This window comes from Lepus europaeus, chromosome 5 (genome assembly GCF_033115175.1).
Source record: "Lepus europaeus isolate LE1 chromosome 5, mLepTim1.pri, whole genome shotgun sequence".
NCBI classification, from domain to species: Eukaryota; Metazoa; Chordata; class Mammalia; order Lagomorpha; family Leporidae; genus Lepus; species Lepus europaeus.
This window is the reverse complement of record NC_084831.1, coordinates 58,797,164-58,817,870: the sequence shown is the minus strand read 5'-3', so window position 1 is coordinate 58,817,870 and position 20,707 is coordinate 58,797,164. Positions and strand designations below refer to the sequence as shown.

The following is a 20,707-nucleotide window of genomic DNA, read 5'->3' as shown; positions in this document are numbered from 1 at the left end:
AGCACTGAGGCGTATAACATTTATCATTTGTGTATCCCATGCTGAATATTGCATTGCCATGTAAGAGTCAGGGTGTACAGCTATATTTATATATAATTTTAATTTTTCCCTTCATTAAAAAGTAATGTGGGGACTTGTAACTCTCAACTTAAGGAGTAATTAAAATGATGGGGACTCAGAATAATATTCAATAAGAATTTATGTTTATGAAAAGCAACCCAGGAGAACTAAGATTAGTGTAGGCTGTGGATAAACAAGATTCTTCCTTGTGCCACCCTCCCCTCCCTCAATCCTTATAAGAGAATGAAAAAGTCTAAAAGCCTCCAGTTGTTTGCAATATTACCATTGTTTGCCTGTTTATTGTTTTTGGCAGTAAAACTTTTGGGTACATGATGCAGCCTGTTTCATGATTTCAAAAAGTGAGAACTATCTTTATTTTCAATCACTCAAAGTAAACTGCATAGACATTTGCAACAGCAAAGAGGGAAGAATTTCTGAAGACATACGACGAAACAGTATCAGTTTTAGGATCCCACAGGCATCTGCTTCCAATAAATATGCTCTGACTGCTCAGTTGTCCAATGTGAATGATTACGATTAGTTTGTACCGTGGAAGGATGAAGTCCTTGACCCGGGCTTTAATAACCTGAAAATTGAAAACAAGGCTCTGATTTAGCCATGTGGAAACTCAAAAATCTTAGTTTTGGTCATAAACACAGTGGATTTAATTTAAGACAATAACATGATGCGCTGTAGAAACTTGAGTATGTGAATGTGTGCATCCAGTAGAACTGTAACTAGGATTTCCCTTAAGTAATAGCCTCATGAGATAGGACCTTCAGGGACAAAATGCCAACACCAGCAATAAATCTACATTCTCTAAGGCACAAGAGAAAACTGCAATACAGAGCGCAGAAGGCAATGGCTTATTACAGTCTTGGAAAATCTAGGTTAGGAAGGCTTCCCTTCAAAGAATGTTGGCATCAGAGTTCCACTGTCTTGCTTGTGTCTATTTAAGGGCCTATACATCTGGAGTCTTCTGTACTCTAACGGATCATGAATGTTTATTAAGGAGTTTGTCATAAAGTGGAAGGTAGAGGAAAACATAATGAGGTGCCAGTGTTCTAGGTAATAAAAATGGGAATATATTTAAAGACCACATGTCCGTATTTGATACACTGAGAACTTGCCTTAGAGAAGAGGAAATGGTCATTAAAATATTATATCTTTACAAGAAACTTTTTAATAAGGGGTCAGCTTTAAACATTTTTTCTACAAAATACAATAACGATTACTTTGGACAAAAGCTTTATACACACAAGCACACACACACAGAATATGACCCGATAAGTGTCTTTATAAAATATAAGCATGCATTTTAAATGTTATTGCAAATTGGCTTCCTTCATGAACATGTTGGAGGTGGTCTGTGCTTTCAGTGAACACTGAAGTGTTAGTTAACACTTCAGGCAAATCACACACGTACCTCAGAGATCGTTTTAGCCATCTGTCTACAGAGCTCCGGTTCATATGCTTCCTCCTGTAGGTAGTTGGTCAACACATCTTTCAAAATATGATTGACAGTGACAACGGGAAAATGTTTGGTAGGACCTGAAAACATACATGACATTTCTAAGAATTAGTTTCAAAACACATCCACCCACCCCTTAGGCTAATCAAAAACATATTGAAATGCAAAGAAAGGAGACATCCAATCTTCTGGGTGGCCTCAAGTTCAGGCCAAAGGTAGCCCTAATTAGGTTTGCAGTTAGGTTTTCTGGGATAGGACCCTCCAGGGGTGGGGAATATCTGGCCCATGGGTCCTATAAGACCCACCAAAACATCTGGTCTGGTGCTGCTAAGGCAACCGCAGGTGGGACTCAAAATTTAATAAAACTATAGCAGGCTAATTTTCTTTTTAAGATTTATTGTATTTATTTGAAAGGCAGAATTACAGAGACAGTTGATTTTTCTTTTAAGATTTTTTTTTTTTATTTTAAGGGCAGAGCTACAGAGAGAAAAGGAGGGAGAGAGAGAGAGAGAGAGAGAGAGAGAGAGAGAGAGAGATTGAAAATCTTCCATCTGCTGGTTCACTCCCCAGATGGCTGCAATGGGCCAGACTGAAGCCAGGAGCCAGGAGCCTCATCTGGGTCTCCTGTGTGGGTGGCAGGGGCCCAGGACTTGAGCCATTTTCTGCTGCTTTCCCAGGCACATTAGCAGGGATCTGGATCAGAAGTGGAGCAGACGGGACTTGAATGAGCACCCATATAAGATGCCAGCGCTGTAGGTGCCAGCTTAACCCATTATGCCACAATATCAGCCCCAGCAGGCTAATTTTTAAGTTAATAATTTTGTATAGCATGCAAATGATGCTATAACTATCCAAATGGTCCTTGGCAGAAAAGTGGTTCCCCACCTCTGCTGGACTTACGGAGTTACCAAACTACCTGAAAAATGTGTTCAAAACTGCTGAGGCTGGACACCGGCAGTCTCTTCCTTGTCCGTTTCCATTGTGAGTGACTTTCTTCAAAGTCTCCATGGCTAACCAGCTCCCCAGCTCTTATATCTCTCCCAGAGTCTGTCTCCCAGACACATGGACACTGCCCTCAGTGAGAACCAGGTTCAGTTCTTACCCAACCTAAAGCTTCTTCCACCGCTATTATCTCCATTTTGGAGATGGGGAAACAGAGGCTTTTAATACTTTATTGTTGGTATTGCTTTTATTTTATCTACTTATTTAACATTTTTAACAGACACATAAAAAGTTGTACATATTAAAAATGTACTATGCAATGTTTTGGTAAATGGGAAAATATAAGTAAAAATCAGCATAAATATACTTGTCTCTTAAAACACTTTATGTTGAAAACATCCAAAATTGTATCTTCTATTTGCTTTTTTTGGCAGAGAAATCTAGGATTTTTTTGGCTTGAGGAATCTAGGAAGGAAGCTCTTACTAGATCCCAGAAGCATCAGGTGGAAAGGGATCCCTGGAGAGCAGCTGGTGTCCGTTGGTTGATGGAGGCAACTCGTCTGAGATGAACCCACAGGCAGGCAGCCTGGGAAACAAATACCCACACCTCACACTGCTCCCTCCTTCTGTCTTCCTGCCGAACTCAACAAGAAGGTTACAGCCTGTCTCTGTAGTTTTATGGACGCCTCCTGAGGTTCAAGAAGCACCATTGTTATTGTGATGATAATGTAGGCATTGCTTAATCTAAGTTAGAATGAGTCCAGTCTGTGGAGACACTAGACATAATGACTCATTATTATCCACAGTATTAGGAACCTGAAATGGTTGGTCCTGTTTGTTCCTGCTTCCTGGGCTCAGAGACAGAGCTCTGGATCCAAGGACCTCTGAAAGCAAGCTCCTGGTGCTCCCAGGACTGTGTCACCTGCCTGGGGGTCTTTTTTAAGATTTCCACTTTCATACTCTGGTAAAAATGAAACTAAATTTGAGGGTGATTTTCTCCTTTGTATTTAAAAAAAATTCAAAAATTTATTCCAAGAGGTGGGTGTGGCAGTGCAGTGGCGAAGCCTCCACGTGCAATGCCAGCATCCATATCGGAGTGCCAGTTCAAGTCCTGGCTCTTCAGCTTCTTAACCAGCTCTGGCTAATGCTCCCGGGAAGGTAGCAGTTGAAGGCTTAAGTACATGGACCCCTGCTGTCACCAAAAGCTTAGTCCCTGTCCCCTGTGCTGAATCTAAATAACTAGGACGAAGTTTGGAGGTAAAAGAAAAGTTTAGTCTATCGACAGATAATGAGTCTTGAGAACTGCTGTCCTGCTGAGTGAGGGTGTTTGTAAGGAGGCTGCAAGGAAGGAGGAGTCAGGAAGAAGGGGAACAAAGGACAAGGACAACTGCACGTTGGCCTGTGGCCAGGTGATAAGCAGCCTGTTGCAGTCATAATGGTTATTTGATCTGGTTACATGTTCAGTGCATGTCCGAATTCTTGGTTGGTCTGCAATGCCATTCTCTTCAGGGAATTTTTACAATAGCCAAGTAGGCTTTAGCATTTTCTGCCTTTGGCCTAGAATTCCCCTGCTTGGACCTGGAAGTCCCCTCGTGGGCAATACCAGTCACCAACATGTAATTAGCAAATGACCTCATGAGTCTGACGGTCAGAACCTTCAGGGCCAGTTATACCACTTCCTCAATTCAGTCTGTTAATTCTAGTGCTATTAAAATGCAGGACACGGGCACTTTAAGCTAAGGGGAGAGGGTCTCCTAACTGCACCTGATGGCATTCAAGGCATTGTTTTGGGGCTCAGTTTCGCCGCCTCCCATGTAGGACTCAGAAGGAGTTCCTGGATCTCAGCTTCTGCCTGGCCCAGCCTTGGCTGTTGGCAGACATTTGAGGAGTGACCCAGGTGGAAGATCTCTTTGTCTCTCTATGTGTCCATCTTTCTGTGTCACTTTTGTTATCAAAAGCTTAGTCCCATCACCAAGCCAAAATAACTAGGACCAAGGTTTTGGAGTAAAGGAAAGAGAAAACTTAATCTGTTGACGGATGAGGGGGGTAGTGGATATGAAAGTCTCTGTTGAATGAATGTGCTTGGGGTTTTCTAAGGAGGCTACATGAAGGGGGGCCTGGTCTGGCAAAGTTGTGAAGGAGCCACAAGCCTCTGTGCAGGGCTAGGAGCTGGGGCTTATATGTTCTTTCTCTCTTTCATCACAGTGGCCCGTGAAGTCCGTTAGTGGTGACATTAGACCTCGCCTGATCAAGTTGTCTTCCAAAGAAGGCAAGACATATAGCAAGACAATGTGCACCTATGACATGGGTGAATGGGAGGTGAGCAGTGGAGTCCCAAAGGTTCAAGATGCTGTCAGGAGCTTTCTACACAATGTCACTTGGTTGGCCTGGTGGCCAAGTTGGCTTTAGTCACCCAGAGGTACAAGCAGAAGGTGGTTCCTTTCTGATCCAGACCTGGAATTCCCCTAAATGGGACAACACCGGCCACCAAGGTGTTATCTACTAGAGAAGAAATGACCTCAGGAGTCCAGTGAATTCCATTCCCTCAGTTCAATGAATTAAGCTAAGAAGGAGGCAAGATACTGGGATCTGTTGGTTTCTAGCATCGGCATTCAAGGTACTATCTGGGTGTGTGGTTTCACTGACTTTAAAATAAATAAATACAGGCTGGCGCCGTGGCTCATTTGACTAGTCCTCTGCCTGCGGCGCTGGCACCCTGGGTTCTAGTCCCGGTCGGGGCGCTGGATTCTGTCCCGGTTGCTCCTCTTCCAGTCCAGCTCTCTACTGTGGCCCGGGAGTGCAGTGGAGGATAGCCCAAGTGCTTGGGCCCTGCACTCACATGGGAGACCAGGAGGAAGCACCCAGCTTCTGGCTTCGGATCGGTGCAGCATGCCAGCTGTAGTGGCCATTTCGGGAGCGAACCAATGGAAGGAATACCTTTCTGTCTCTCTCTCTCACTGTCTAACTCTGCCTGTCAAAGAATAAATAAATAAATAAATAAATACAACTTAGAAAAGTAAACATGATAGCCCTAGTCTGCATGCAATTAAACAGATCATAACTTAGAACTCCACTCCTTTTCACCTGCTTCTCCTGGGCACTCATATCACACAGATCCTACTTGACCTGCATCATGCACATGGAAACCCCCCCCACCTTACCTTGCATAAGTACCAATTTGTATACAGTATTTCCATCAGAAAATGACCAATTTCTTTAGTGCTGATATTTTGTCTGCTTAGTATTCCTCCCCTTCTTCTGGGAGCAGCATCTACCTTTCTAGGAACTGGTCCTCTTCTACTCTCAGCTCCCAGTTCTCTGGGACCTATCAGTAGGGTTGGCCAAACCAACTACGGTCCTTTCTTAGAATCTTTATTTTAAAACTGGAAGGAGGAAAAAAGAGTCTGCCTCCTGCTGGTAGCAGGAGTTATGACCTGTGACCCTGAGAAACTGCTGGAGGCCACATTTTTTTTGGTGGGAAGAAAGCCAGGCCACCATGAGGAGGAAGCCCATACTCAGATCAGTGCTGGAAAGAATCTTGGACGCACTTGAGTCACCGTTTCCAGTGGTTGCCCAGTCCAGCTGTATCAATGTCCTGTCCATACTTTTCTTACTTTTTTTTAAGAAAAAATGTTATTAACCATTATATTTTGAAAATATTTTGAAATACAGTGATGAAATTTTTTTTCATTTCTTCCTTGGTAGCCTTTCTTCTGTACCTCCAGAATCAACCAAGCCTTTCTCAGGTTTGCACACTGAGGCACAAAGAGAAAAGTCCACGTTGAGGTTTTTATTTCTAAAAGAAGCTCCTGAAGCACCCAGGGCTGACTAATGTAAAAGGCACATTCTTTTAGTTAGAAACAGAGACAAACTTTACCTAAATTCTGCTTAGCAGACTGCAAAGTCTGAGAGTACCAGCTGCAATTAGGACCCTAATGATAGCATCAGGAGTCAGTTGTTCTCTGTTTCTCGTGGGAGTGAGAAGGCAGATACTAGCCCTTTCCTTTGGTCAGGAGCTTGTCTGCTTTGCCAACAGGCCAAATAGCATAACCTGCATTTCATCTCAGAAGAATCGGGATGACCAGGACTGCCATTGCCATCCCAGAACCAGTCACCGCTCCCTCTCTGTAGTCAGCGTCAGCTTCAGCAAAATGCTGTCAGTCAGAGGTGGGGATGATGTTGTGGTGACTTCTCCAAGGGAATTGGATAAGATTACCAGGAAGAGTTTAAAAGTATACGGGATGGCAGGACTGCCACCTGCCCACCACAATGGGCCCTGTGGAAATAACAGTAGAGTCACTAGTTATGGAGCCCTGTAATCCATGCTGCATTGGGGATTGCTGTAGAAAACTGGCTACAAGGTCCAATGGGGTATGCTGATGGTCTGTAACTTTCCTGGGGCTCACTGGCCACAGATAAAATCATCCTGGCCCAGAGAGTCTTCCTTTGCCCTGTGCCAAGTCTCCCTGGAATTTCTATAGAGCTGTAATTATATATGGATTGGGTAACGGTGGGCAGTTACACACTTAGAGTAAACAAGAAGGTCCAAGGAGGAAACATGAATGTGTGAAGACATTCACCTGGACTCCACTTGGGAGTACAGGGGCAGGTGCAAAGATCTTTGTTTTTAAAGACACAGGTCCTCAGTGGTAATAACAGCTAAAAATCTCTGTCAACAGGGGACCAGGGAGCATTCACCTCTGCCTTTAGGTTTTTTGTTCCAACAATCAATAGTCACAGTTGATTTTATTTTTCATTTAATTTACATAGGAGGGCATTTTAAAATGTCTGTGGAAAATGAATTAAAAGATAATTATAGTTTGGTGCAAAAATGTTTTTGAAATCTGAGCATATAAGGGATTTCCAATGAGTTCATAGAAATTGTGTATTATGAAAGAGCTATACATGGATTTCAAATCTTTTTTATAGTAAATGCCTTTCAATCCCATTTTTTAGTGGACTTTCAGAAAACATTCTGATAATGTTTTGGATTTTTGACAATACCTTTTGTAAAATTTATTTATTATTTAATTGGAGGAAGAGCAAGAGAGAGGGAGAGAGAGAGAGAGAAAGAGAGAGAGAGAAAGAATCTTCCTTCCATGGGTTTACTCCCTAGATGTCCATCATAGCCACCACTGGGCCAGACCAAAGTGAGGAACTTGCAACTCCATCCAGTCTCCCACATGGGTGGCAGAGAACCAAGTACTTGAACCATCACCTGCTATCCCATTAGCAGGAATAAGAGATTGCAAAGGGAGGTGGCCTTGAACCCAAGTACCTCAATATGGGATGCAGACAACTCAAGTGGTAACTTAATCTGCTGCACCACCACGCCCACCCCTTTGTGAAGTTTTTCAAGAACCCTTTTATACATATCTACCCAGAAATAGCCAATGAACTGTTAAATCCAGGAATAAACTGTGCACACTTAGTGGCCCCCAGTGAATTACCTGGTGTTCCAGAAATGATGCTAAGGAAAAGTAGACAATGGGCATTGTGTCCATTTTACAGAGGAAGAAAGTAAAGTAGCACCAGCTTACTCCAGTAAGTACCCTTCCTTACATTGTGCTAGGATTGAACTTAATATCACATCAGAAGACATTTTATGTACACATCATTCACCAAATTAGAAGTCTAAAACAGGGGTGAGTAATAAAATAAAACACACCGAGCTGATAGGTGTTTTCCATCTGGACTGTAAGGCGGGAAACATCATCACGCTGGCTAGGTTCATCCATATATGATACGGTACTCATAGAGCTAAAAACAATGGAGAAAACAAATTGTAATTATTCTAACAGCAGCAAAACATAGCATTGTTTTCGGCTAAAATGCTACCAAGGTAAAGTTTTCTCTAAAAATTTCAAGTTGCTCCTACATAAATCTCACTGACATATTTAAAGTTTAAAATACTAAAACATTATTTGGAGCACGTCTCAACTGGTAGTTGACGCATAGCACAATTACATGGTCCATCTGATTATCCAGATGGTGTTCCTGGGTTCATCTGTGCTATGAGGTGACTCAGTCCATGTTTCAAAACCATTGCTGCTGGTGTCTGCCACAGAGCGAACTCACCAAAGTACGCAAAGCCCAACAAGGGGACTTGTGAGTATGTGAAGAAGTTAAACATGTTAAACAACTCTGTTGGAGCCGGTGCACTGGTGCAGTAGGTTAATCCTCTACCTGAAGCGCTGGCATCCCATATGGGTGCCAGTTCTAGTCCCAGCTGCTCCTCTTCCAATCCAGCTCTCTGCTATGGCCTGGGAAAGCTATAGAAGATGGCCCAAGTGCTTGGGCCTCTACACCCATGTGGGAGACCCAGAGGAAGCTTCTGGCTCCTGGCTTCAGATCGGCATAGCTCCACCCATTGCATCCATCTGGGGAGTGAACCAGCAGATGAAGACCTTTGTCTCTCCCTCTCACTGTCTGTAACTCTACCTCTCAAATAAATAAATAAAATCTTTAAAAAAAAAAAAAAAGAAACCACTCTGTAACTACCGGGGGTATTATATGCACCTCACAAAGCCCCTCCCCTATAAAAAAGAAAAATGAGAAACTCTTCTACCTGATGAAAGAAACCACAATTCACTCAAACTTCATAAACCAATAAGCATCAATCACCCTTTTCAACAATAAGAAAGGATTTGGGCTGGTTACCAAGGCAATATGAGGTTATCCAGGTGCTAACTAGGAGACCCCAGCAAAAAGAAGCCCCTAACGTCTCTCAAGCACCACTTAATTCAACTTGGTTCAGAGGAACTCCAATTGTCTCTAATGGCAGTCTCAGAACACTCTACCCTCAATTTTCTCCACCTGTGAAAATGGAAGCTAAGACAGATGCCATTTCAAAGGAGAGGATATAATTGTGTGTGTGTGTGTGTGTGTTCAGAGTGACCACTTTTCTAAGCAGGCTTTGTTTTGGCTTTAATTAAACAAGAAAGAGGTATTTGTTCTTAATCTTTGGGGATTTTTTTTTCTCTGCAAGGAATTTAAAATGCTTAGTCCTCAGCTCTTCAGGATGGTAAATTTCTTGCAAATTTGTATTTAAAGAAAATCATGGATAATCTATTTTGATTAGGCCTTTTTGCTTTACAACTTTAATACAATAGAAATAGCATGAGAAATTGAGGTTTACCCACCCAGCGCACGAAAGTGATGTGAGAAATTGTGGCTGCTTTCTTTTTCATGGTGGATTTCTAGATTAATGCTTTAGTCTTCATTCTTATAGCACCTGCTTTCCTGCTGCCCTTTGAAGTAGCAACCAATTCGTTTGGCCGCAATGGTTGCAGGTGTTGTGGGCAGCACCAAAGATGATAACCCCGGCTTACACAACCCCATGTTGCACAAACTCCCTGATTTTAAGATAAGCTAGCCTGCTGCAGGATTACATATGCTGCTTTTAACTTTGCAAAACATTTCCCGGCATTTGTCTCATTTTACCTTCACAACGGCCCTTAAGTAAGGGAACGAGTCATTATTCTACTCATTGTAAAGAAAAGGGAATGAGGCAACGGCTCAATGTCATACACATGGGAAGGCAGACACAGTTTCCAAAATCCCATATACCTCCTGGTGACAGAGTCCCACATATTGTTATACTGACAGAATTACCAGAAACAATCATCTACAACAATTAAAACTTTCTTGTGCAAATATTAGAAGGTATTGACAAAAACCCTGTTTTCTGCTCAGTGCTATATTAAAATTAATGGAAAGAGAAATAGAGCTGGTAAAACATCAAATTAGCTGTAGTTCAAATCTAAGACATAAAGGACTTTTAGAAATAGCCCTCACTAATACATTGTCCAGGGTTAGTGAAGATTAATAATCAATGCACTTTATGGTGTTACGACCATGAAATTGGTAAGTATCATCAGGATAGTTTGGCTAAAGATTGGCATGCAAATAACAAGTTTTGTAGATTGACTTTGTTACTGAGGATGGCTTCATTCCATGCATTTTTATTTTCACAGTAATCATAAGAAGTGTATGCTCATTACAGAAAACTCAAAACATAAAAAAAAAAATTTACACAAAAATTGTAACCCCAGTAGTTATCTAACTACTACTAAGAGTAAACAAAATCTTTTAAGACATGTGGGCATAGGATCATATTACAGATGGTCTTACTTCCACTCAAAATGTATTGTGGATAACTTTCCATGTCAATAAATAATAATCTATGTTTTATTTTATTTTTTATTGACACCCTTGTTTATGGCATCAGTAATCTCCCTAGGCTCTTGTCATGAATTGCCAAGGCTATGGAAGCCTTTTGAGTTCGCCGACTTCAATCTTATTTAGACAAGGTCATAGTCAAAGTGGAAGTTCACTCCTCCATGGGCTCTTCAGCCAGATCCGAATGCCTTAAGGGCTGATTCTGAGGCCAGAGTGCTATTTAGGACATCTGCCATTCTGAGTCTGCTGTGTATCCTGCTTCCCTTTTTAATTCTATCAGTTAGTATTAGCAGACACTAATCTTGTTTATGTGATCCTTTTGACTCTTAGACCTATCAGTATGATCAATTGTGGACTGAAATTGATAACTTTGACTAGTGAGATGACATTGGTACATGCAACCTTGATGGGATTGAATTGGAATCCCCTGGCACGTTTCTAACTCCACCATTTGGGCAAGTCCAATTGAGTATGTCCCAAATTGTACATCTCCTCCCTCTCTGATTCTCACTCTTATATTTAACAGAAATCACTTTTCAGTTAAATTTATGGTTTATTTTAAATATTAAGATAGCACTTAATATATAAATAGTCTGTATTTTATTTAATCATTTATTCTCCAGGCTATTTAGATTACTTCTAATATCCCACTATTATAGGGAAAATTGCATTGAACATTGTGTAAGGACTTTCATTTGCTTTTTAATGTTGCCCTCTCCTTTTCCCTGGGTAACAACAGAACCCTACATCTGTAAGATTATGTGGTCTACACCGAATATACCTTCTCAGATTCTTTAAAGGCCTTTGTGACCATGTGCACATGTGAGGGATTGGAAAAGGGGAGACAGACAAAATAGAAAAATAAGCTGAACAAAAAAAGAGAGCTTTTTTTATTTCTTGAGAAAAATGCAAAATGAACAGAAAAAATACTGAAACTCTTGAAATATGAGCAAGTAGCATTAAACCAGAATATAAGCTTGGTAAAGTTGTAGAAATGAAAGAGGACTTATATTTTAAAATTGGGAATTATCAATATCAATTCAGAAAATGAGGGTACTTCAAAAAGTCCACGCACAATGGAATTAAAGGAAAAACTTAAAGGGCGGGTGTTTGTGCAATGCTGAAGTGTCACTGGTGTCGCCCATATTGGAGCCCCGGGTTTTGAGTCCTGGCTCCATTTGTGCTCCAACTTCTTGCTAATGTGCACCCTGGGGGACTGGAGGCGACGGCTCAAATACTGCCACCCACATGGGAGATCTGGAGTCAGTTCTAGGCTCCTGGCTGCAGGCTTCCAGGGAGTGGATCAGAGTATAGAAGCTCTCTCTCTGCATCCCCCCAACAAATAAATACAAGATAAGTTCATTTTGATGCAAACAATAAAATCCACACATAGATTGTTCATAATATGTATTTCCATGGACTTTTGGAAGACCCCCTCTTAATAGCTTAGAAGAACTGGGACTTTTTTTTTTTTTTTTTTGACAGGCAGAGTGGACAGTAGAGGGAGACAGAGAGAAAGGTCTTCCTTTTTGCCATTGGTTCACCCTCCAATGGCCGCCGCGGTAGGCGCGCTGTGGCCGGCGCACCGTGCTGATCCGATGGCAGGAGCCAGGTGCTTATCCTGATCTCCCATGCGGGTGCAGGGCCCAAGTACTTGGGCCATCCTCCACTGCACTCCCTGGCCACAGCAGAGAGCTGGCCTGGAAGAGGGGCAACCGGGACAGGATCCATGCCCAGACCGGGACTAGAACCCAGTGTGCCAGCGCCACAAGGCGGAGGATTAGCCTACTGAGCCGCGGTGCCGGCTAACTTGGACATTTTATATTGATAAAGAGCTTCACTGAAGCCCTTGGAATCATTAAAGATAAACATGCGAGATGCTCAAAAGGTAAGGTTATCATTTTAATTACCAGTGCTATAAAGACACAGCCAATACGTTTATTGGGTATGTCACGTTACAACTGGAGGAATTTCATTGTCTAATACCATGCTTTCCACAGTTTACAATGACAATATCTCCAGATACATGAGCTCATTGCAAAGGGAATGCTACAGTTACCTTTATTTTTTAAATATGAAAACTATTCTTGCTGTCTAGGGGTTTTATTAGCATGTGTTGGCATTGATAGAGAAAAAAATGTCAATTAAAAATGTATCCAAGGCAGTTATAAAATTTTAGAAAGGAAGACAGGTTAAAAGGAATGGAGTAGAGAGGCTGGTGCTATGGGGCAGTGGGTTAAGCTGGGCTTGGGATGCTGGCATCCTGCCTCAGAGTCCTGGCTGCTCGGCTTCTGTTCCAGCATTCCTGCTAATATGCTTGCGAAAGCACAGGATTCTGGCTCAATTGCTTGGGCCCTTGCTACCCCTGTGAGAGGCTCAGAGAGTCTGGCTCCTGGTGTCAGCCCAGCTATCACAGCCATTTGGGCAGTGAGGCAGAGGATAGAAGATTCTCCCTCCCTCTCTCTCTGTCCTTTCGTCTCTCTCATTTTCTCTGACATGCTAACTTTTAAATCAATCAATCTTTTTTTAATGGTAATGCAGCGCACCTGAAAGTCTGGCATAAACTACTGGTGAAAACACAAGAAAACCAGAAAAAAATCAATTACTATTATTCCATGAAAAGGTGTAACAATGTGTAACCAGACGCGAAAGTGAGTTCATGGAACTGCACGTGCTATTGCTGAGGACAGAGTTAGAGTTAGCCTGCATGCAGAAAGAGCTACAGGGAACCAGCAGAAAATAATCAAAGTAACCCTCCTGTAATGTAACCTGTCTGACACAGGAAGTGTCTCCTATAAACCCAGTGCCTGTGTTCTGATTATCTGCACAGAAAGCACACACACACAAAAATGAGCTAAGAAGTTGGAACACGTTCATTCGTACATGAGATTCAATTTGCTTAACAATATCTTGTATTTTTGTTTGCCAACCAATTCTTGAATTACATAGAATAAATATGAGGCATGTCTTATTGTTGTGACTGTTAGTGAGAGTAACTATAATTTCAATTAAGCTTCGCCAGTCACAGCGACATTTATTTATTATTGAGAACTCATTTCCAGAAAATTTCACCATTATTACCCTGATGTTTTGAAGCCACAGTATGAGATAGTCCTTGAATGTATGGCTGACTTTAGGGCCATTAATGCAGTCGATTAAAAAGGCCAGATATATCATATCCTCCTTCTATTTGTAACAACAAAGTGCCCGGAACCACCATATTTCTAATGGCATCATTTAAGTGTACCTTGTTTTTTTTTTTTGAAAACTGTTACTTAAGTCACGTGCTGCCTCCCAGTGGAGATATTTCACAGTGCACAGAGAAAATTGCTTCAGGGTATAAATCTGTAGAATCATCTTTTTTCTTCATTCTTTCAGCAACTATTTATTGCCCATGGTATGTCAGGAAAAGTACAAAGTATTGGTAATTTAAATAAAAATTAGAACCCTGTGATTGAGAACCACAATGCAAAATACAAGATAGGGGTGGCTGTTTGGCCTAGTGGTTGGCTCCTGTGTACCACCCGAGAGTACCAGGACTGGAGCGCTGCCTCTGGCTCCTGACGCCCGTTTTCCTGATCCTGCGCACTCCAGGAAGCAGCAGCAATAGCTCAGGCTATTGGGTGGCCGCCACCCACCTGGCACACCTGATTGGGTTCCCAGCTCTAGCTCCCAGCTTTTGTCCCAGCCCATCACTAGCATCTCCAGAGTGAAGCAGGAGATGGAATCCCTCTCTCTGTCAAATACATCTAAAAAGGAAAGCACAGAAACTCCTTTTGTTGGGAACTTTCCACCTAAGAACTTCTATGGAGATTTTTATGACTATTGCACCAAAGCACAAAGGCATGCTAACATTTCCTCCATCAGCACATGGTGTCACTTGTCTGGTAAAGTAGCCTAATTTTGATAGTGAATTTTCTGGATTTTTATGTTGGTGGTGATATTTTATCCACTAATATCTAACTAGTGATAGGAAAGCTATAACGGAAACAACAATCAAGATCATTTTCCAAAATGAAAGAGGCAAGGAAGTCATAAGCGATATGTTCTTGTGGTATATAATTTTCATGAGTAAGAATTGTTCTTAGAAATAAAGGATGAAGGACACATCTGTGAAAGGTGCAGCTCGGTTGTGGTTGAAAATAATATAGGAATGGTGATGGGCAAAATATAACAGTTCCGAGTGTGTAGGTAGAAGATCAGAGCTAACGTCGAAAGCCCATTAAGCAAATGCTCATTCAAAAGAACATGAGGTGATGGTCAAGGACGACTGATGAAAGTGTTTTGTATCAATGCTTAGGTTCAGAGCTGCATTGCTCTTGGCAACCACGGGAGAGCTGGTGCTGGGAGGGTGGACACGTGGTTATCTCCACAGTGCCTAGAGGGTTGTGGCCGATCACAGATTTTCAACATGAATGAAACTATTCCTTTGTGTTCTTCCTCAAAACAGATGAGAGTTTCAGCAAGGAGGCAACAATGGACCTGGTTTTAAGAATTTGAACAGTGTTTATCTTTTTGCTATAAATTCATTTTGTGTGTGTACAAAAAAGCACCTACTCGTCCTGGACTTGATACCTACACAGATCTGTGGACCTAATATCCAACTTCTTTGGTGAATAAAGGAACTTACTTGTTCAGAAGTGAATGTGTGGTAATTATTACTAATCTAATAATCTAAGGATATTTACTGAGTGACTACTATGTGCCAGAGATGTCTAGGTCTTTGATCACAATACTGAAAAATAAATAAATAAGCTTTTTACCCTCATGGAACTTATATTTTAATGAGGAAAGACAGATAGTAAACAGTAAAATGCCAAATAAGCAAATTATATATTATGTGAGAGATGACAAACGCTATGGGACTATGCAAAGTAGAGCAGGTTAAGAGAGTTTGGAAGTGGGTGAGGGAGAGTGTGCCACGTGCGATTTTAAGCAGCATGGTCAGGATAGGCCTCCATGAGCAAACACTTGAAACAGGTGAGGAAATGAGTGGTGCGGGTGGCTGAGGGAAGAACACAGGAGGGAGAAAGAGCAGCATTGGCAAAGGCTTTGAGACAGGGTGCTGTTTGCTGTGTTTGAGAAAGGGCATAGGAGCCGGAGTAGCTGGAGCTGAGAGAGGAGGGGGCTAGAGGGCGAAAACCAGACATCACAGAGGTGTCCAGACCATGGGGCACTTTGTGGGCTTCTGGAGGAACTTGGTGTTTACTTTGATAAAGCAGAGCCCAAGGAGCACCCTCAGAGCTATGCTAAGTACTGTTCCATTTCTTCGCTGAATGGCTGTATCAGTTTTTATTCTTCCTTGCCTTGCCAACAATTGATATTATTCTCTCTTGTTTGTTATGATATCCTGATGGCTGCAAAATGGTATCATATTGTTTTAATTTACATTGTGCTGAACCGACCCAAAGCCAGGAGCCAGGAGCTTCTTCTAGATCTCCCATGTGGGTTCAGTGGCCCAAGAACTTGGGCCAGCTTCAACTGCTTTCCCAGACATAGCAGAGAGCTGGATCAGAAGAGGAGCAGCCGGGACACGAACTGGTGCCCACGTGGGATTCTGGCGCCGCAGGCCGAGGCTTAGCCCACTACACCACAGCACCGGCCTTGAAAATTGAATTTACTGTAATTTTCATGTGCCACAAGATATTTCACTCCTTTTCATTTTTCCAACTATTTAAAAAACATACTTAGATAAGGAACCATGTCTAAACAGGTGGCATTAAACTTGGCCCTTGGCCATAGTTTGCTAATCCCGGGTAATAGGCCTTCTGTGAGGCACAGATCAGGTTCATGCTAAGAAGTTAGCCAATGCCATTTTTATTATTATAAATTATTTAAGTGAAAATCAAGCAAAATTCAAAATCACAGCTAACAACTGATATCACTTATGAAGGCATGGAAAGAAATATGCCAGCCTGCTAATAGTTGCAGGGTTAGGATAATAAGACCACACGGAAGATGTTTCCTTCTTCCTTTCATGAAACATAAAAAAAAATGTTATGATGAATTATAACTTAAATAAAAAGATCTAATCCTGAAAACATTTAGCAATAATTATATTGAACATAAGTTCAGTCTTCTTTTCACCATTCAGAAGACACTTCAGCTATTTATTATGTCCAAGGGCCACTGCGGAGCATTGGTTACAGCTGTGGAAGGCTGTGGACATAGGTACCAAGGCTGTAGGGCTGAATCTGCAGAGCTCATACCCCACTCAAGGAGCAGCTGCTCCAGGCTACCTGGCCCCCTTCTCAGTGTGATCATGGCTATGAAGGTGAAGAAGTTCAAAATCTATTGAGGGAGGTAGACAAGAAACTGGCCACGTGCAGGTCCACATAGAAAGGGAAAGCAACAGGAGAAGATGTGAAAAGCATACAACTCAGTCAGGCGGAGGAGGTGATCATGGCTGCATAACTGGAAAGCTGGGAGATGAAGGCAAATGCTGAAGGGAGAGGAGTTGGAAGCCAGAAGAGTTTAAGAAGGGCATTCCAAGCAGGGAGTAGGGGTGCACCACGAGGAAGCAACACAGGGCAATGGTCAGAGGCTGGAGACAGCACTGAAGAACTGTTGACAACAGGAGGGTAGGATGCAGAGTGGGTGGGGCGGGGAAGATGGTGCTAGGGAAGGGGCCGATGCCTGTGGCCCCTGGGATTTTATACTCATTGTTGAGTCAGGTTAACTGACACGAAACTTTCAGTTTTTTCATAATAAAATAGTAAGAACGATGTCGACTCAGTAGGATTAGTGCTAGAGACTTTAAATGAGATCCTGTGTTAGGTCCCCAGTTATACTTCAGGGTATGTTTTATGCTATTGACCTTTAGCTTGTCAAAGATGGTTTTGAACTAATTTTCAAGTGAAAAGTATAAGCTTTTCCATAAAATACCATAATTTCAAAATGATGTTTGCGTTTGATTGTTGCTAAACTTTCATAAGGCCTCTACTAGTTCAAGAAAAATCACCCAGTCCGTCTGAACGCAGACAGGCAGACCATGGAGAGCATGTATGAGGCAGAGAGGTGGGGAGGAAGCCTCCTTCACACCTCTGCATTGCATGGGGACGTGGAAGGCATTCATTTGCTATTTAAGAAACACGTTGTAAATAGCTCAAACTTTCTGAATGTTTTGAGAGTCCAAAACTGAAATGATGACTACTTAAATGTGGTGTTGATGGAAAATTATCCTACTATGTTGGAAAAATTATTTTTGTATTCTTGTTACTTCCAATTTGCATTTATAGTTCATTATTAATTGATTAAAAAGGAGTTATCTCTAATTCTTCAAACTTTGCCAATATCTGTTTCTATATGACCTTTCACCTTTTCCCAAAAATAAAAGATAAAGAGAAGTTATGCAATAGAGATGATAGTTTAGCCTTTGGATGAGAGCATTTTTATTTATTTTATTTTAATTACTTTCTTTATTATTTATGTAAAAATTTTATAGTTTTTTTTAAAGTAAGTTGAATTTCAGCTAATAGTTACTTTAATATAATTTTGGGAAGGACTTGTACACTTTGAAAATAGCAGCCAGAATGACTTAGGGTCAGAAGGCAAGTTACAAAAGTTAATTATTCTCCCATCTTTACTTAGGATATGTGCTGGGATTGCTACTCTCCTTTTTATTTAGTTTTCCCATGTGTAAACGAGGGAGGTTATACTTGTGACCCACAAACTTACAAGGCTGAAAAGTGGAAGTGCAAATAAGAACATTAAATGCACTCTGAGAATAGAAAGATTTGGGTTTTATAATTCTAATTACTCATATTCTTCTACTCTCTGTTCTACAAAACATACCAATTCCTACCTCCCAACATGGGAGATAATATACCACCTTCTTCAATCTTATGGAAACTGTTAAGAAGGAAAGCCTATTATTTAAATTAATTGACTGCTACATCAGATAATTTATTTTCTTTTCAATAGCAGTCAGAGGGGTCAGCCCTGTGGCTTAGTGGGTAAAGCTGCCACCTGCAGTACCGGCATCCCATATGGGCACCGATTCGAGTCTCAGCTGCTCCACTTCTGATCTAGCTCTCTGCTATGGCCTGGGAAAGCAGTCGAAGCTGGCCCAAATCCTTGGGCCCCTGCACCCACATGGGAGACTTGGAAGAAGCTCCTGGATCCTGGCTTCAGATCAGTGCAGCTCCAGCCTTTGTGGCCATCTGGGGAATGAACCAGTGGATGGAAGACCTTTCTCTCTCTCTGCCTCTTTCTGTAGCTCTGCCTTTTAAATAAATAAATAAATCTTTACAATAAATAGCAGTCAGAAAGCAGTGTCATAGGCCAGCGCCGTGGCTCAGTAGGCTAATCCTCCGCCTTGTGGCACCGGCACACCGGGTTCTAGTCCTGGTCGGGGCACCGATCCTGTCCCAGTTGCCCCTCTTCCAGGCCAGCTCTCTGCTGTGGCCAGGGAGTGCAGTGGAGGATGGCCCAAGTTCTTGGGCCTTGCACCCCATGGGAGACCAGGATAAGCACCTGGCTCCTGCCATTGGATCAGCGCAGTGCGCCGGCCGCAGCGCGCCTACCGTGGCGGCCATTGGAAGGTGAACCAATGGCAAAAAGGAGGACCTTTCTCTCTGTCTCCCTCTACTGTCCACTCTGCCTGTCCAAAAAAAAAAAAAAAAAAAAAGCAGTGTCATGAATGTATTAAAAATTAATTCATCTCTTTAATAGAGCACATTCAATATGTAGCAAGAACCAAAAAATGAACTTACTACCTTTTGACCCACTGATTATACTGCTGAGAAGCAACCAAGCAGAGACTTAGTATACAGTGAAAAAGAAAGAAGTCAGGGGCAGGCAGTTGGTAAGGCAGTTAAGATGCTGCTTGAGACATGCACATCCCATATTGAAATGCTTGAGTTCAAGTCCCTGCTCCATTTTCAACTCTAGTTCCTGCTAATGTGCACTCCGGGAGACAGTGATCACCCAAGCAGTTGGTCCCTGCTATCCGCATGGGAGACCTGGATTAAGTTTCTGGCTTCAGCCTGGCCCAGCCCTGGCTGTTGAGCTGTTGAGGGCATTCGGGGAGGGTACCAGCAAGTGGAAGATCTCTCTCTCTCTCTCTCTCTGTGTGTGTGTGTGTTCCTCTCTTTCTGTAACTTGGATTTTCAAATAACTTCATAAAAATTTCACTCATTAAAAATGCAAAAACTATATGGTTATACACTGCTGGGAAGAATTCAAAAGAGACATGAGTAGCATGATGTGTTGTTTCTTTTGAGTAGAAAGTTTTTCTGGGTAGAATTTGAAATAGCAAAAATGTTGCTGGGTCAGCTCAACACTCACTCTCTTTTAGTTATAGTCCCTAGAGGTAACATGAACTTTGCAATCCCCTACTTTTTTTTTTCTTTTTGGTGTTCTCAAGGAAATTTTTTATTTTTTTTATTTTTTTGACAGGCAGAGTGGATAGTGAGAGAGAGAGACAGAGAGAAAGGTCTTCCTTTTTGCCGCTGGTTCACCCTCCAATGGCCGCTGCAGCCGGCACATCTTGCTGATCTGAAGCCAGGAGCCAGGTGCTTTTTCCTGGTCTCCCATGCGGGTGCAGGGCCCAAGCACTTGGGCCATCCTCCACTGCCTTCCCGGGCCATAGTAGAGAGCTGGCCTGGAAGAGGGGCAACCGGGATAGAATCCGGTGCCCCGACCGGGACTAGAACCTGGTGTGCTAGCGCCGCAAGGCAGAGGATTAGCCTGTTAAGCCACGGCGCCGGCTCAAGGAAATTTTTTTCCTTCCTTATTCTATAATTGAATTGAATCAATAAAGATTCCGATGCTTACTCTTTGGTGCGCCCATGAATATCCTTCCGCCGGAACTCGTGACTGCTCAGAGAGGACATACTCCCCCTTTTCTTCAATGGGTGAGTTGCTCTGTCTTCAGCAACGTCTGACATCAGAATAACCTGCAAAGCAAGACTCATAAAACAGCAAAAGAGAGCTCCAAAAACACTTTACTTAGCACAGCAGAGACCCTAACCTTCTAAAGCACACAGGTACTTATCCTACAGTCTTTGAATGGGAGAGTGGAGTCTCCCCAAGAGCAGTATGTAGTGTATG

The 20,707-nt window shown here is 42.2% G+C and overlaps 1 protein-coding gene across 1 annotated transcript; it reads right to left on the bottom strand.

Annotated features, from left to right (window-relative positions):
- Window positions 1–339: 339 nt before the first annotated feature.
- Window positions 340–20,707, bottom strand: DYNLT5 (dynein light chain Tctex-type family member 5). Its single transcript, XM_062193384.1, has 4 exons — window positions 20,432–20,707; window positions 8,142–8,233; window positions 1,487–1,611; window positions 340–646 (listed from the first exon to the last, which is right to left on the bottom strand). The coding sequence occupies exons 1-4, from the start codon at window positions 20,569–20,571 to the stop codon at window positions 443–445; spliced, it is 561 nt and encodes a 186-aa protein (XP_062049368.1). The 5' UTR covers window positions 20,572–20,707; the 3' UTR covers window positions 340–442.